We start from the raw sequence: 14,880 nt of genomic DNA on the forward strand, positions 1-14,880 counted from the left end.
CTTGTTTAATATTTTATTGATTTTTTTTTTTTTTACAGAGAGGAAAGAAGAGTGATAGAAAGTCAGAAACATCGATGAGAGAGAAGCATTGATCAGCTGCCTCCTGCACAACCCCCACTGGGGATGTGCCCTCAACCAAGGTACTTGCCCTTGACCAGATTCGAACCTGGGACCCCTCAGCCCGCAGGCCAACGCTCTATCCACTGAGCCAAACCGGTTTCCGACAGAGCTTATGTTTCTATAAAATCCTGCTAAAAATCACAATATGGAGAATACAATTATTTTAATTACCAAGAGATAGAAATGAATTCATATTTCTCATATCACAAGCAAGCAGAATAATCCAATAGATAGATGCTTTCTTTCTTTTATTCCGTCTTGAGTTGATAATGTTTCTCAGTTTTGCATATTGTGCATAATACGGAAACACTTGCATTACATTTTTTAGCATGTCAATGGGAAATTTTGTGAGGTATTGGCTTCTTTTATTGCAGAAAGGGCACAATAAAGAGGACCCATCCATTTAGGTAGATGGGTCAGCAAAAAAGAAGGAAGTAGCATGATGCCTTACAGTGTTATTAATCATAAGCCATAGAATTCATTTGTCCTTTCAGCTTGCATATTTTATTGGGGCATGAAAAAGCAGTGGCCATATTTACTGCAGAAACCCTTGACAGTTATCATTACCTAGACAACCTGACTTTGTAAGCTTTTCGTATAGCTTTGGTTCATAAGGGTCTAGTATCCTAGCTCTGAGACCTTACACAGAAGACTCAGCCTAATTAAATAAGAGAAAAGAAAAAAGCTTAGACCCAGTGGTTAGGAAGTATAAGGACCCATGAGAGAAAGAGTACGGCTGTCACTGCAGGCAGGATATAGTGCCAAGAGGAGGAAGGAGAGCCTACAATCCCAGGGGAGCCCGGGGCCACCTCGGACAGGCCAGGGAAGATGCAGCTGACAGCAGGTGCCACGCCCAGGAGGGGTCTCCTGTTACACCACAGGGGAGGGGCCGGGTGCCCTTTCCTGACTGAGCGTGGTTGTGGCTCCTTAGAAAACACCCTGTGTCCCTGGCCTAAGCTGCCCAGGCACACATACATAATCAGTCTTCTTAACTTACATTCTTAGGAAATAATCATGTTCTTTTTGTAATAATATATTTGTATTAATTTTTTACAGAGAGAAAGAGAGAGGGATAGAAAGTTAGAAACATTGACCAGCTGCCTCCTGCATACACTGGGGATGTGCCCGCAACCAAGGTACATGCCCTTGACCGGAATAGAATCTGGGACCTTTCAGTCCTCAGGCTGATGCTCTATCCACAGCCTGAGGACTGAAAGGTCCCAGATTCGATGCTCTATGCACCGAGCCAAACCGGTTTCGGCTAATCATGTTCTTATAATCCAAACAGAGCATTTCTATCTAAATTGAGGCTCTTTCATTGTAACAAATTTACCTCTTCTTCTGTCGATCTTAGCACCTTACAAGCTTCACTCAGGGGAGTGTCTAAAGAAAAAAAACCTCAGCAAAAGGTAGCATTTGATCGGCTCCCCAAGCTCTGTCAGAGGACTGCTCCTAATGCCAGTGGCGATTCTGTCATGCTTATAAACCCTGGGTGATTTAGGGACTCTCAGTTCTTAATCCTGAGAAGGACTACTTCAGTATACCGTAAGTGCTCCTCTGATGAAAATCCAATAACACCTAATCATTCCCAGGGGCCACAGCAGAGCCGTAATCATAGTCCGGCTGGCCATTGCCCTGCACCCAGGAGAGTCTGCATGGGGGCAGCATAGTTAACCTGATAAATGTATTCAATACCAATCTGGTAAACTTATTGTCGGAAATATGTAAAACACTGAAAATACTCACACAGTGTTTTACCTTAACAAAGCAATTTTCCCCTTATTATTCTATTAAACCTTCCAAAGCAATCCTGTGAGGGCAATAGTATTGATCTTGTTTATATACATGAAGAAACTAAATATTGGAGAGGATACGGAAATTTCCAAACACCCACAGGCAATAAGTAAGCTTGGGGGCCCTTCCCTTCCACCCAAAGGAGTTGTTACAGCCCCTGTTTCCATTCAGCACCTAGCTGCTCCTCAGGGAAGGGCACCCTGGCCTGGGTCAGAATTGAGCCAAGCCAGTATCTCACCCCACCCCCACCCCCTGTCTGGCTGTATCTCATTCAGTTCTCCCAGAGGCCTGTGAGGCCATTCCTAATATCAGGGAGAAATGACCTCTTACATTCTAAAAGGCTTCAAAGACCTACATGTGGTAGGTGTATAATGCCATAATATACCATAGTTTACTTGTAATATAAAGAGTAAGCAAAATGCTAAAAACACACCAATGAAAGAGACTCCTGGGTTTGAGGAAATTTTCATGCCCCTCTGCATTTCAGAATGCCAAGCCTACTTTATTGATAAACAGCCTACAGAAAACAAAGTGAAATGCCAATTATTGTTTTCAGAGGAATTTAAAATTACTGTGTTTTTTTAATACATTTAATTGATTTTTTTTTTTTTTTACAGAGAGGAAGGGAGAGGGATAGAGAGTTAGAAACATCGATGACAGTGAAAGATCGATCAGCTGCCTCCTGCATACCTCCTACTGGGGATGTGCCTGCCACCAAGGTACATGCCCTTGACTGGAATCGAACTTGGGACCCTTCAGTCTGCAGGCCGATGCTCTATATCCACTGAGCCAAACCAGTTAGGGCTAAAATTACCATTTTAAATTTCAATATTTTAACAATTTTGGCCCTAATCACACAGCAGTAGAGAATATTCTGGCTCACCTCATTCGTGCAGTGTGGGTTGTTTTAGAAAGAGGACACAAAAGCCTGTCTGCCTACATCTCTTTGTGTGCGGGTATCATGAGTTCAATAACATTTTCTAAGTTTTTATGAGTTAAAAAAAAGTCTGTTCTGAAACCAGACTGCCTGGGTTTGAATCTCATCTCTGGCACTTCCTAGATAATTCACATTGGACAAGTTTCTATGCCTCCGTTTTCTCATCTGTAAAATACTAATAATGGCACCTCATAGTTTGTTCTGTGAATTTAATACATTAACACTTAGAAACAGTTCATGGCACAAGTCAAGTATGAAAGAAGTATTAGTTGTTATTATATTTCTTATTTATTAAAAATACGCCAAGAAAGAAAACCCCAACTTCCTGCAAAGGGCTGTTTCACTCAGCTGCCTATTACAAGCCAAATCTGAATTTCTTTAGCTAAAGTTAATGCAAGTTTTCCTACTCCCTTTTAACTTTCTCCTGAGAGTTCACCAAAGTTATTTTTACCAAGAAGAGATAGTTATCATTCAGGGCAAGAAAATAGAGCAAAGAATAAATTATACACAGGCCTCATCTACTTTTTATGTGTGTGCTCCAAGCCTCTAATTTGGTTTTGCTCCATGTAGCAGCCACATTCCTGAGAGGTTCTCCAGGGTAGGTAGTGTCTGTGCTCCCCTAGACAATCGAAGGTGTATCCTAGCAACCCAAGTCACATGATAGCCAACCCAAGTCACATTTCAATTAGTTTCATTTTACCTTCCTGGTTTTCATATAAATAAAGAATCTGATATCTATTTATTAAATGTATTTACTTTTTGAGAAACTAGAGTCTTTAAATGAATGAATTGGTCACCTTTCATTGACTGAGACCCCTATCACATTTAATTGCAATATTTACATAAAAAATAAACTGATGGAAATAAATACAATCCTTAGGAAGACTATTTAATCCACACAATATTCTTTAAATAAGAAACGGAAAGGTCCAAAGACTCCAACAAGAAAAAAATGTTCAACTAATGTAGGAATGGATTGCATCATCCTATTTTCAAGAATGATGGCCCTACTTAGGACATTATAAAGGCTAGAAAATCCTGCCCCATCTGCCACTCTAGTTTATCAAGCAGGACCAGACTTAAAACTATCCTGCTCAGCCAAAACAGGTTTGGCTCAATGGATAGAGTGTCGGCCTGCGGGCTGAAGGGTCCCAGGTTCGATTCTGGTCAAGGGCATGTACCCTGGTTGAGGGCACATCCCCAGTAGGGGGTGTGCAAGAGGCAGCTGATCTACCCAATATGATTCTCTCTCATCGATGTTTCTAACTCTCTATCCCTTTCTCCTCCTTTCTGTAAAAAATCAATAAAATCTATTTTAAAAAAATAACAAACAAAAAAATATCCTGCTCAGATGACACACCTAACTGTAGGGAGCCCCCTGGAAAATACCTGGACATTCTTTAGACTGTTGTTGACTGAGCCTAGGATATTGACAGAATCGTGTCAGTTACCTTCCTGCCCTGGAAGTGTGGAGATGTTCTTAGTTCCTGGCTTGTGTTTGTCAGGCAGGAAGGAGTGGATGGGACCTGGCCTCTCCCAGGCTCCTTGTTTTTCCTGTGGAATCCCCCCCCCCCCCGCCCCCTTTGTGTATTGGAGAATAAATAGTGTGCTGTGTGGCTCAGGGGTTGTCAGTCTCTCCAGCAGAAGAGGTCTGCTACCCACCTGGGGCCCAGCTTAAACTTATTTCTGCATCGACTCTTCTTCATTTCTTTATTTCTCAGTCCCTGGCTGCCTCTACGAAGAACCAATTTCATCTCTCTTTCCGTGCTGGCCACAGAGAAGGGAGATCCCCGGCCATGTCAGGCCCCCGCACCTAACATTTTCTATGTGGAAGCTCCCAAAGAGAGTCCACAGCTCTCTACAACCCATTGAAGTATTTAATGATCCTCAGGGAATTAAAAAATTGTTCTCTGCCTTGACCAATTGGTTCAGCATGGTCCCATGCACCGAAAGGTTGCTGGTTTTGATTTTAGTCGGGGCATATAATAAGGTTTCAGGCTCATCCTCAGTAGAGGGTATGCAGGAGGCAGCTGGTGAATATTCACTCTCTCTTTCCCACTCCCTTCCTATCTCTCTAAAAAGAATCAAAATATTTTAAATAAATAAAATTTCAAGACCATTTTATAAAGTTATATATGGGCTCTAGTTTAACCCTCAGACTTAAAAAAAAAATGTTCCCCAACATTGATGCTCAAGTCCCTAAATAAATATTCCCAGCAATGCATATCCATTGGTGCCATGACATGTTTGGGATGTCATCTCTCAAGTGGGCCCCAACTCTGCTCTGAAACTGCCTCATTCCTTAAGCCTCCATGTTCCTCCATTCTCTTCAAGCTGCCATTCCTTCTCAGTCTTAGCAGGTGGTATCTCTCTTACTTCTCTGATACTGTTTTTGTTCATCCAAGTTTTCTTCTATCATCCTCTTCCACTTATCAATATTATTTTCTTCGCTCAGCCTCTTTGTTTTTCTTTTTTACTCTGAAGACCTCTCTTCTTGGCCTCTATTCTCCAGGATCTCATCCATCATATGTTTGCTTTCTTCTTTCACATTTCCCAATGCCTCCCTCTCTGGTGGCCCTTTCACTTCTGCTATAAGCACAGCCTACATCCCTGTCACCTAAGAAGACCCTTCTCTTCTCTACCAAGCCCCTCAAGGTGGCATCTTCCTTTTTTCCTCTTAGCCATCACTCTGAATATTAATCTGCCTTTCTACCAGCAGTGATTCTTAATGGCTGATTTGTCTCCCTTCACTCCTGGGGGAATTTAGCAATGCATAGAGACATTTTTGATGGTCATGACTTTACAAAGAGGTGCTGTTGGCATCTAATGGGTTGAGTCCAAAGATACTGCTAAATATTCCACAATTCAGGATAGCCCCCACAATGAACTGTCAATAGTGCCGAGTTTGGAGAAACCCTACTGTACAACTGAGTCTGCTTTTCAGAAGAGGGGTATTGATGGAAGAGTAATGGCGTGGTTCCTCTTAGTATAATAAACTCATCGTTGTTTTCTCTTTCTCTCTCTTTCCCTTTACTTGTCTACAGGAGCCAATGCCTCTGCCCCTGACCAACTGAGCTTGGCCTTAGCCTGGAACCGAGTCGACATCGCTCGCAGCCAGATCTTTATTTATGGGCAACAGTGGCCGGTAGAGTATACGCTGTCGCCCCTGAAAAGCCCACCACTTGCTTGGGCAAGGGTACTTCCTTAAAGAGCCTCTGAGAGCAACTGGGGAAACTGCTGCCTTTTCTTTAGGATGTAAATGAGCTAGGAAACCACCGCCACCTGGTGGAACATGTGGCTAAGCACAACTCAAAAGGTTCCCACCATTTCCATCTCTGAGCGGCCTTTGATAGCAACTTTGGGCAGCAAATGATGCTATTACTTTTAAATGTCTAAAAATATAGATACACAGAATACAAAATTGCATCCATTGCAATAAAGGAAGGAATTAACAATTGTGGTTAGCAATTTGATTCTGGTTGTCTTTGAGGTTGCTGCTTCCAAGTAGTGGCAACCTGTGCTGGTGCATGGCTGGGCAGCACCTCAGGATGCAGAATTAGCAAGCTTCCCCAGGCAGGTGCCATCTGGTCCCAGTGGCTGAGCACAGGCCCTCCCTCTTCCCAAGTGCAGCACAGAAGGAGCCAGCGCTTTACATAACTGTTCCTGGTTTATTTCCCTCATCGACACTACCAACAACAAAAACTTGGGAAATTGGCCATTGGGTGACGTGTGCATGTATCCCCGGGAGGTAACCGGCAGACTTCTGTGCCTGGAATTACTGTACAGGTCTTTTTTAACCCTTCCTTCCCCCAGAGCGCCCGCCTAGGATGGAATCCCTGTCTTGGTTCGGTGCCACAAGGGTATTGCCGCTGTGGGAAAATGTGTCAAGGAGTCTGGACACAGAAAGTTTTGTAAAAGGAATTAAATAAAACCTTAGCAGACAAGCCAAAGGATCTAAACAGTTGTTGTGTCTCTGAGACGCAGGCAAAGTGACATCACTTAACTAAAAAAAATAAAAAAAATAAAAAAATAGAACAACCTACTTTGTAGTCTGCTTACAATGGTCCCTCTTCTCAAGCCAGCCAGGGGCCACTTCAGAGCCCAAGAAAGACGAAAACAAAGACAGCAACGTACCCACTTTAGCACTTCAATGGTGCTGCAGAAGTTTGGCCAGAGAGTTAGGAGAGGAAAAGCCTTATAAACCCTTGTACCTTCTCAGGAGAGTGAGAGAGGAAGAGCGAGGGGGGGCCGATTTTGAAATTCAAGATTATATCTTTAGCAACTAGAAATCCTTGAATTCTTTTTTCAAAGACAAGACCCAAAACACAGGATAGATTGTCACTGTCTCAAAAGCAGAGTTGGAAGCAGTCTTGCTAGCACGCTCTTGGATGTGCTGAAGGTTTGCCAGATGTCAGAGGCATCCATGTCTCGGCCGTTCAGGTGAATGCTGAAGAACTGCATCTGCAGAGCCTGGGGCAGGCTAACTCAGTGACTTGATTTGCAGGTGGGGTCTTTGGAACAAGCCATGTTGGATGCCCTAGTTCTGGACAGAGTGGATTTTGTGAAATTACTCATAGAAAATGGAGTAAGCATGCACCGTTTTCTCACCATCTCCAGACTAGAGGAATTGTACAATACGGTAGGACCAAGCTAAGGCTTTTTACTTTCTCTTCGTTTTTTTTTTTGTTTGTTTTTTTTCTTTGTTTGATTTGCCTTCTCCTGCTCCCCTACATGCCTGTGAGTCTCCTCCCTGCCCTCCAAATGCATGGATCATTCTTCACAAAAGCTCCCTCTCACTGGTGTAGACAAGCAACACCGAGTCACCAAGACTCCACTTGTTTTAACTGCTCAGTTGTCAGCACCTAAGGCAGAAAGTTATGCGATTACCAAAAGGTAACATTCTCAGGTTCTTACACCAAATCACCAGGACAATGAAATTAAAACATAGTTTATTTGTAAGCCAGAGGCTGTTTGAGGCAATCAGCAAAGAAGAATTGATTTCACTACAAGCATCAAAGGAGGAAAATTAATTATCCAGCACCATCTTGTTATCCTCAGAGCTAGGAATAAAATATAAAAACCTCTTGCTTAGGGTTACCCCAAAATAATTGTTGTTTTATAATGATTTTTTAATTCATTCACTAGGGATATCGAGGAGCAATCATAAAAAAAAAACAACAAAAAAAAAACACAATTACTATTTGTGAAGCTTTTGAGAGTATTCAATGAATTAAGTACATTGGCCCTGAGCTGATGCTCGCTAAAATCCAGTGATGTTTAAAATGTAGAAATTGCACTCCCCCATTTTACAGATGAGAAAACAGAGGCCAAACAGTGGATTGATTTATTCAAGGTCACAAAACTCCTAGATGAAGAAAGAAGCTGGTACTGACCTAAAGCTTCTTAGAGATTATTCTTCCCTTCATCTGTCATAGCACTTCTCTACTTCACCACCCACAGTACTAATGAGATTAAAATTATTGACCTATTCCCAGCCAGCTTAGGTGTTAGATGATGCCATTCTGGCTCTATCTTACTCCCACTGATGGAAGTAGAAATGAGTTTAGCAGAGTGTTTCCAGGTTTCTCTTTTCCCGGTAGATTATTTTATTTTTTATTTTATTTTTTTGTTCAGCATACTGAGTCTTTTAGTAAGAACAATAAACCAAGATGGTGACATAGGAGGCCCAACCTTTCATCCCTACAAAAAGACCAATGATTAGCTATAAAGGAAATGGGCACATGTAGAAATATGCAATCAACCAAGTCTGAATCATAAAGAACTTTAAAATGTGAACAGATTAATAACAAGTAAGGAGATTGGATTTGTAATTTTTTTAAAAAAAAGAAAGAAAGAAAGAAAGAAAGAAAGAAAGAAAGAAAGAAAGAAAGAAAGAAAGAGAGAGAAAACTCCCCAACAAAGAAAAGCCCAGGACCAGGTGGCTTCATAGGTAAATTTCACAAAATGCTAGCCCCATTTTAGAAATGGTAATACTGAGTCATAGTGAAGTAGCTTGCCTGTGGTTGCAGCTGGTCAGCAGCAGAGCCAAGTGGAGCCAGGCATTCTGACTCCACAGTCTGCATGTTTACTCCCTATGGTCCTGCATCCTTCAGTGGAACAAGCTCTGATGAGCATGTCTGCTTGAGTGGGCAGGTAGGTCATTGAGGCCATAGAGGGGGATGGTCTCAGTCCTTGAAAGTGTTTCAGCCATGCTTAAGGGTTTGCCATCACTGTCTGAGATAATTTCATAGGGTCATCAGATTTAGCAAATAAAAATACAGGATGCCCAGTTGAATTTAAATGTCAGACAAACAACAAATAATTCTATCTAATAAAACAGTAATATGCAAATTGACCATCACTCCAATACCCAAGATGGCCACCCCCATGTGGTCAAAGATGGCTGCCCCAATGTGGACACAAGATGGCCAGCAGGGGATGGTAGTGGGGGGGACAAGGCCTGCAGGGGAGGGTAGTGGGGGGTACCAGGCCTGCAGGGGAGGGATGTTGAAGGGCACCAGGCTTACAGGAGAGGGCAGTTGAGGGGAACCTAGACCTGTGGGGGAGGGCAGTTGGGGAGTTCCAGGCCTGCAGGGGAGGGAAGGTAGGGGTTATTAGATCAGCAGGAGAAGGTAGTTAGGGGCAATTGGCAGGGGAGCAATTAGGCCTTGATCAGACTGGCAGGGGAGTGGTTAGGAGGTGTTCAGGCTGGCAGGCAGAAGTGGTTAGGGGCAATCAGGCAGGCAGGCAGGCAGGCAAGCAGTTGGGAGCCAGCAGTCCTGGATTGTGAGAGGAATGTCCAACTGCCCAATTAGGCCCTATTTTACAGTGGGATCTGGCTTAAATGGGCAGTCAGACATCCTTTGAGTGGTCCCAGACTGGAGAGGGTGCAGGCTGGACTGGGGAACACTCTCCCACCCCATCCCATGCACAAATTTCATACATCAGGCCTCTAGTTTTTAGTATAATTGGGTCCCAAATATTGCATGGGGCATACTTATGTTAGAAATAATTCACTGTCTATCTGGAATTCAAATTTAACTGGGCATCCCATATTTTATCCAGCATGCCTATTCCTGAAAGACAGTGGGGTGGCAAACGATTTCATTTTATTCTTCCTTAAGCCAGGGGTGGGAAACCTTTTTTCTGCCAGGAGCCATTTGGATATGTATAACATTGTTTGCTTAATCTAATTCACTTAATATAAATTTACATCACCAGAAAAAAACAAACAAACAAAAAACTCCTAGATTCATTGAATTTCGAGTCCACCTGCGGTTGCCGTGGCAGGCCAGACCAAGTGATTCTGGGGGTTTCAATGCAACCCACAGCCCACAGGCCTACATTTCCCACCCCTGCCTTAAGCAAACACACATCTTTTTCCCAAGCCTCTTTTCCCAGACTTCCTGTGGCCTTTTCTTTAGACCAGATTTTAGCAAACTACCACCCAACAGCCAAATCCAGCTTGCTGCCTAATTTTGTCTGGCCAGGGAGCTGAGAAGGTTGTTTTGTTTTTGGTTTTTGGTTTGGTTTTTATTTACATTTTCAGTGTTTGAAAATATCAAAAGAAGAATGATATTTCGTGAAGTCCAAATTATATGAAATTTTACTCTCTTTTTGTGTCCACAAATAAAGTTATGTTGAAACATAGGCCAAGTCCTTTGTTTAGGTACCATCTCCGACTGCTTCTACACCATGGCAGAGTTGAGCAGCTGCCATGAAGACCCTATGCCCCACATATTGACCACCTGGGTATTTCCTAAAGAAGTTTATCAACCCCTGCCTTACATAATTTCTCATTCAATGTGGGTAATAAGGAAGATGTGATTGGCAATGTGCCGAAGTGTATTTCCAATGCGGTCAACTGGCCCCTTGGCCTACCCCTGCTGCAAAACTAGCCCCTTAAGTGATGGGGCTAGTTTTGGCTAAGCTGTCTATAGCAGTGATGGCTTCCTTTATAGAGCTTGAACCCAGAGCCTCAAATGTTGTTTTCTTGAGGAACCACAAGTCCAAAATCTGCCAATGCGTTTCTTTCGAAAAGACAGGCACAACTGAGCAACTACAACAAGATTCATCTGATTGACTATCCCTCACCAGCCAGCCCCTTCCTTCCAGATCCTCCTTGCCTCGCAGTAAGAGCCCGGCTAGCAAAACCATTTGATTCTTCTTTATTGTTTTCAGAGACATGGGCCCTCAAACACATTGTACCACTTGGTCAGGGATGTCAAAAAGGTAAGAACCCTCTCGACTGCAGGTCGGAGGCCCTGTCTTGACTGCTTCCTGTGATTACAAAGCGCCTCTGTTTTGCGTTGCATGAGCTGCCAGAGCACCCCTGACCCTGCCAGATGCCCCTCATTGCAGGGCACAGAGTGTGTGTGCGTGTGTGTGTGTGTGTGTGTGTGTGTGTGTGTGTCTTTTAACTCTGACATCTCTGCTTACTATGCAGCTGTGGTTTATCTTCGATCTTCGTGGTGTTAGACGCTTTTGTTGAACATAGTGCTTTGGATAGTAGAGCTCCAGGCTTTTCCCCCATGCCAGGTGGATTTATGCCATTACCTGTATTTCTCCATGTGCCCCTCTCTGTGTGGGGAGTTTGTTTCCATGCTGTCCAACCTATTATAAGAGGTATCTTCATGAACTAGTTCCTGATGTGATATATCACTGTCACGTCTAGCATTATGCAGGGTGTAGGATAATACCAAGGCTCAGAGCCACAGAGACTAAAACAAATATTTGTATGCCATTCTTCTAACACTTTATTTTTTTTCCCTAGTATAGTTTTTCCCATTCATCATCTAAGATTTTGATGAGGGGGAAAACCCAGTAGGTTTAGATCAAATAGATTTAATCCCATTTTACAGATGAGGAAGCTGAAATGCAAAGAGGTGAGAGCTCTATTAAGTGAACAGTGAAGAACTAGAATTAGAACTCGGAGCTTTTGACTAATGATAAAACGATAATACCCGATAGTTAGTGATGACTAAGCGTGTGACACCAATCTACGCTTTCTAGGCACCTTCACTCGTTTCATCTTGACCACAATTCTACAAAGTAGAATCATTTTTTTTTAATTTTGTTATTAGATAGCAGTAGTCCCACGTATAGATGAGAGGAGGGAGGCACAGGAAGATTATTTTTAAACTTCCCCGAGAGCTTGTTCTTTGTCCCTATACAATCTCTTTCATAGATAGCTTTGGCCTGAGCCTTTGACAACATTCCCAGGAAGTGGTGCTTTAACTATAATGAATAAAATAGATAGTGGCACTTTCTCCTCCCCATACACATACACACACAGAAACACATACATACATGTGCACCCCTCTACAAATTTGTAGCAATTCTTCACCAAAGTCGGTAAGGCATACTCAGAGAAAGTTACAAAGTAAGGTCAAAAATAGAGTCCAATTCCTTCATGTCAGGGATTTTGATGGCTAGAACTGACCCTGAGGTGTCCTATAGGTGCTTTTTCATTTTCCTTCAAAAGGTCAAGCAAAGGCCCTGGGTCTGCTTATATTGTCCCCATTAACCAGGTGGACCTTTCTGATCCATGTGAGTGAGTGAAGCCTGTTGTTCTTTCAAATCAAGGGAAACATGCTGTGCAGTCTGTACACCCAACCCAGCAAGCATTTTACCACCATCACATCTTTCCTTGGTCCACCCCACTTCACGCCATAGCATACCTGCCCTCAACAAGCCTATTTCTCTTTCCCTCCGGTCTTCCAATTTTGTTTAAATTATTCTGGATAAAAATTGCCTAGAAACTAAAAGTAGGGGATATCTCAGGAGACTGTGTACATAGAATATATTTGTTGCTCATGTTCAATAAAATGTCTTGAGATTTTTCTAAAATAACAAGATATTATCCCCTCACCTTAAGCTGCCCATTGTCCCTGAAGGAATTGTGAGGCTCGCTGAGGGGACACCTGTGCCTTTGTGCCTCAGTCCCAGCCATCGGCCAATCCAAACCTGCAAACAAAGTCACTCATCCACCTCCATCATGCGGGTTCTCAATGTCTCACGTGATTTTCAAAAGGACTTTGTAGTTAGATCTTGCTGAGCACAAACGATCAAAATCCCTCCTATTAGGTTTTCTGCCTTGCTGGACTCTGCTTCGCAATATCATTTTTTCTTTTCTGAAATCCCAGTAGCTGCCTTTTGCATTTGCTCACATCATTTGTATTAAAAGGCATGTGGAGTATTTTTAAGGTAGGGTTCTTAAAAATACTGTGTACAAGAGCAAGAGCAAGGATATACTTACCTAAGAATTCATTTACTTAGTAACTGGAAAAAAATGATACCATATCATCCAGGATAGTACTGGCTTACGATCAATTTATCTTTTTACCAGGGACTAGAGATTGCCAATAGGTGGGGAGAAACAGAAAGCCTATGTTTAGCTTCTTTTGGGGGGAGGAAATAGGAGCAGGAAATGCAGCCTTCACTTATTTCTGTGATAAAGATGAGCACCTGACTATTGGAAAGCAGGATAGAATATACAATGGAGCCAAAGAAGTTGGACTTGTCTCCATTTTATGTTACATGGAAGAAGGGGACAGAATTATGGGGGGTTGTTTATTTTATTTATTTATTTATTTATTTATTTATTTATTTATTTTAGAGAAAGCAAGGGAGAGAGAAAGGGGAACATTGATGTAAGAGTGAAACATTGATTGCCTGCCTCCTGCACGCCCCCTACTGGAAATCGAGCCTGAACGAGGGACATGTGCTCTGACCAGGAATCCAGCGGGTAACCTTTCAATGCACAGGACAATGCCCAGCCAACTGAGCCACACCAGCCAGGGCCTTTGTGTGTTTTTAAGAATTGAATGATCAAGAAATTAATATTTTCCTCAGGTGGTTCCAGAAGACTTCTAGTAATTTAGGCCAGTAAGATTCTCAAAGTCTACAAAAACAAGATTTAAAATATTAAGAAAATCTTGGGCAGTTTAAGCAATTGTCAAAATTAAGGGCCATAATAATTAGTATGTACTTTGTGCTTTATGATTATAGGACTTTGTGTATGTATTTATTGATTTAACCTGTGGCAAAAAAAATTTAATCAGTAACTGATAAAGCCTGATACAAAATGCTGTTGGTAAGAATGAACACCGTTCTGGACCTTAAACATAGTGTTTGGTAATATGTCTGTAAATGAAATGTAAGTAACTCTGACAAACCCAGGGGATGCATTTAGGAATTATTAGACCATCATAAGTTAACCAGCATGACATCTGCAAGTCCAACTATCCTTTGAAATCAACAGAACTGAATGTGGAAAATTACTCCTATGCTAGCTTCAATATCTCGACTTATTCATACCAAGGGAACAATCTAGGAGCAATGAGATGAAGAGTTGCTATTCAGCATCTATCAGAAATTTAAAATTATTTAAGTCAGCCCAATTCCCGGGACTGTTTTCATGCATAAATCCATTGGATGTAGCAATGCTCTCTTATTAAACCAGAGTGTCTGTCTGCTTTTTCGTGAATTCTAACTTGTCATCTTAGTAGCTATTTGCCTGCTCATTTTGTGCCTCTGTATGTTTTAAAGTAGTAGTTTTTCTTTCTTCAATTAAATGTGCTAACACTTCAGAATACCTTTACTATCCCTCCCCACCAAAAGAATATGATATTTGTTTTATAGAGAAGTAGTGTGAAATTAGGGTAGTTTTAAATTCATTCACATGGGGAACCAAGACTCAGAGCTTTACAGAATGAATAAAAAAAAAAGTTTTTCAGACACAGTTTGGGTAAAGAAAGGGCATCTTATAATCCACACAAATTTACAAAAGCATTCTTACTTTTTATAAGATTGGTTGCCCAGTCTATTACCATGTCAAACATTGGGGGAACACCCTCTTTTTCCATAAACTGTCACCAGAGTAGTCGTTTCCACATTCTCCCTTGGTAAACCTGACAACCAGCTATCACTAGGACCTTCTTGCATCAGAAGGAAATGGTCTTGTTTTGAAGACTTGTAAGTTTAAAGAAAAGAAAAAAGAAAAAAAAAAGGTATTTCCCAAACAGTCG

At 42.0% G+C, this 14,880-nt stretch overlaps 1 protein-coding gene across 15 annotated transcripts in view; it reads left to right on the forward strand.

Annotated features, from left to right (window-relative positions):
* TRPM3 (transient receptor potential cation channel subfamily M member 3) overlaps positions 1–14,880 on the forward strand; it is a 663,453-nt gene that overhangs the window by 555,435 nt on the left and 93,138 nt on the right. For all 15 annotated transcript variants that reach the window (XM_045580124.1, XM_045580129.1, XM_045580126.1 and 12 more), the window contains 3 exons: positions 5,896–5,996; positions 7,356–7,490; positions 11,033–11,083. In XM_045580124.1, coding sequence (XP_045436080.1) covers positions 5,896–5,996; positions 7,356–7,490; positions 11,033–11,083 — 287 coding nt within the window. The remainder of the gene's footprint in view (positions 1–5,895; positions 5,997–7,355; positions 7,491–11,032; positions 11,084–14,880) is intronic.

The sequence above is a fragment of the Pipistrellus kuhlii genome, unplaced genomic scaffold, assembly GCF_014108245.1.
Source record: "Pipistrellus kuhlii isolate mPipKuh1 unplaced genomic scaffold, mPipKuh1.p scaffold_m20_p_12, whole genome shotgun sequence".
Classification (NCBI taxonomy): Eukaryota; Metazoa; Chordata; class Mammalia; order Chiroptera; family Vespertilionidae; genus Pipistrellus; species Pipistrellus kuhlii.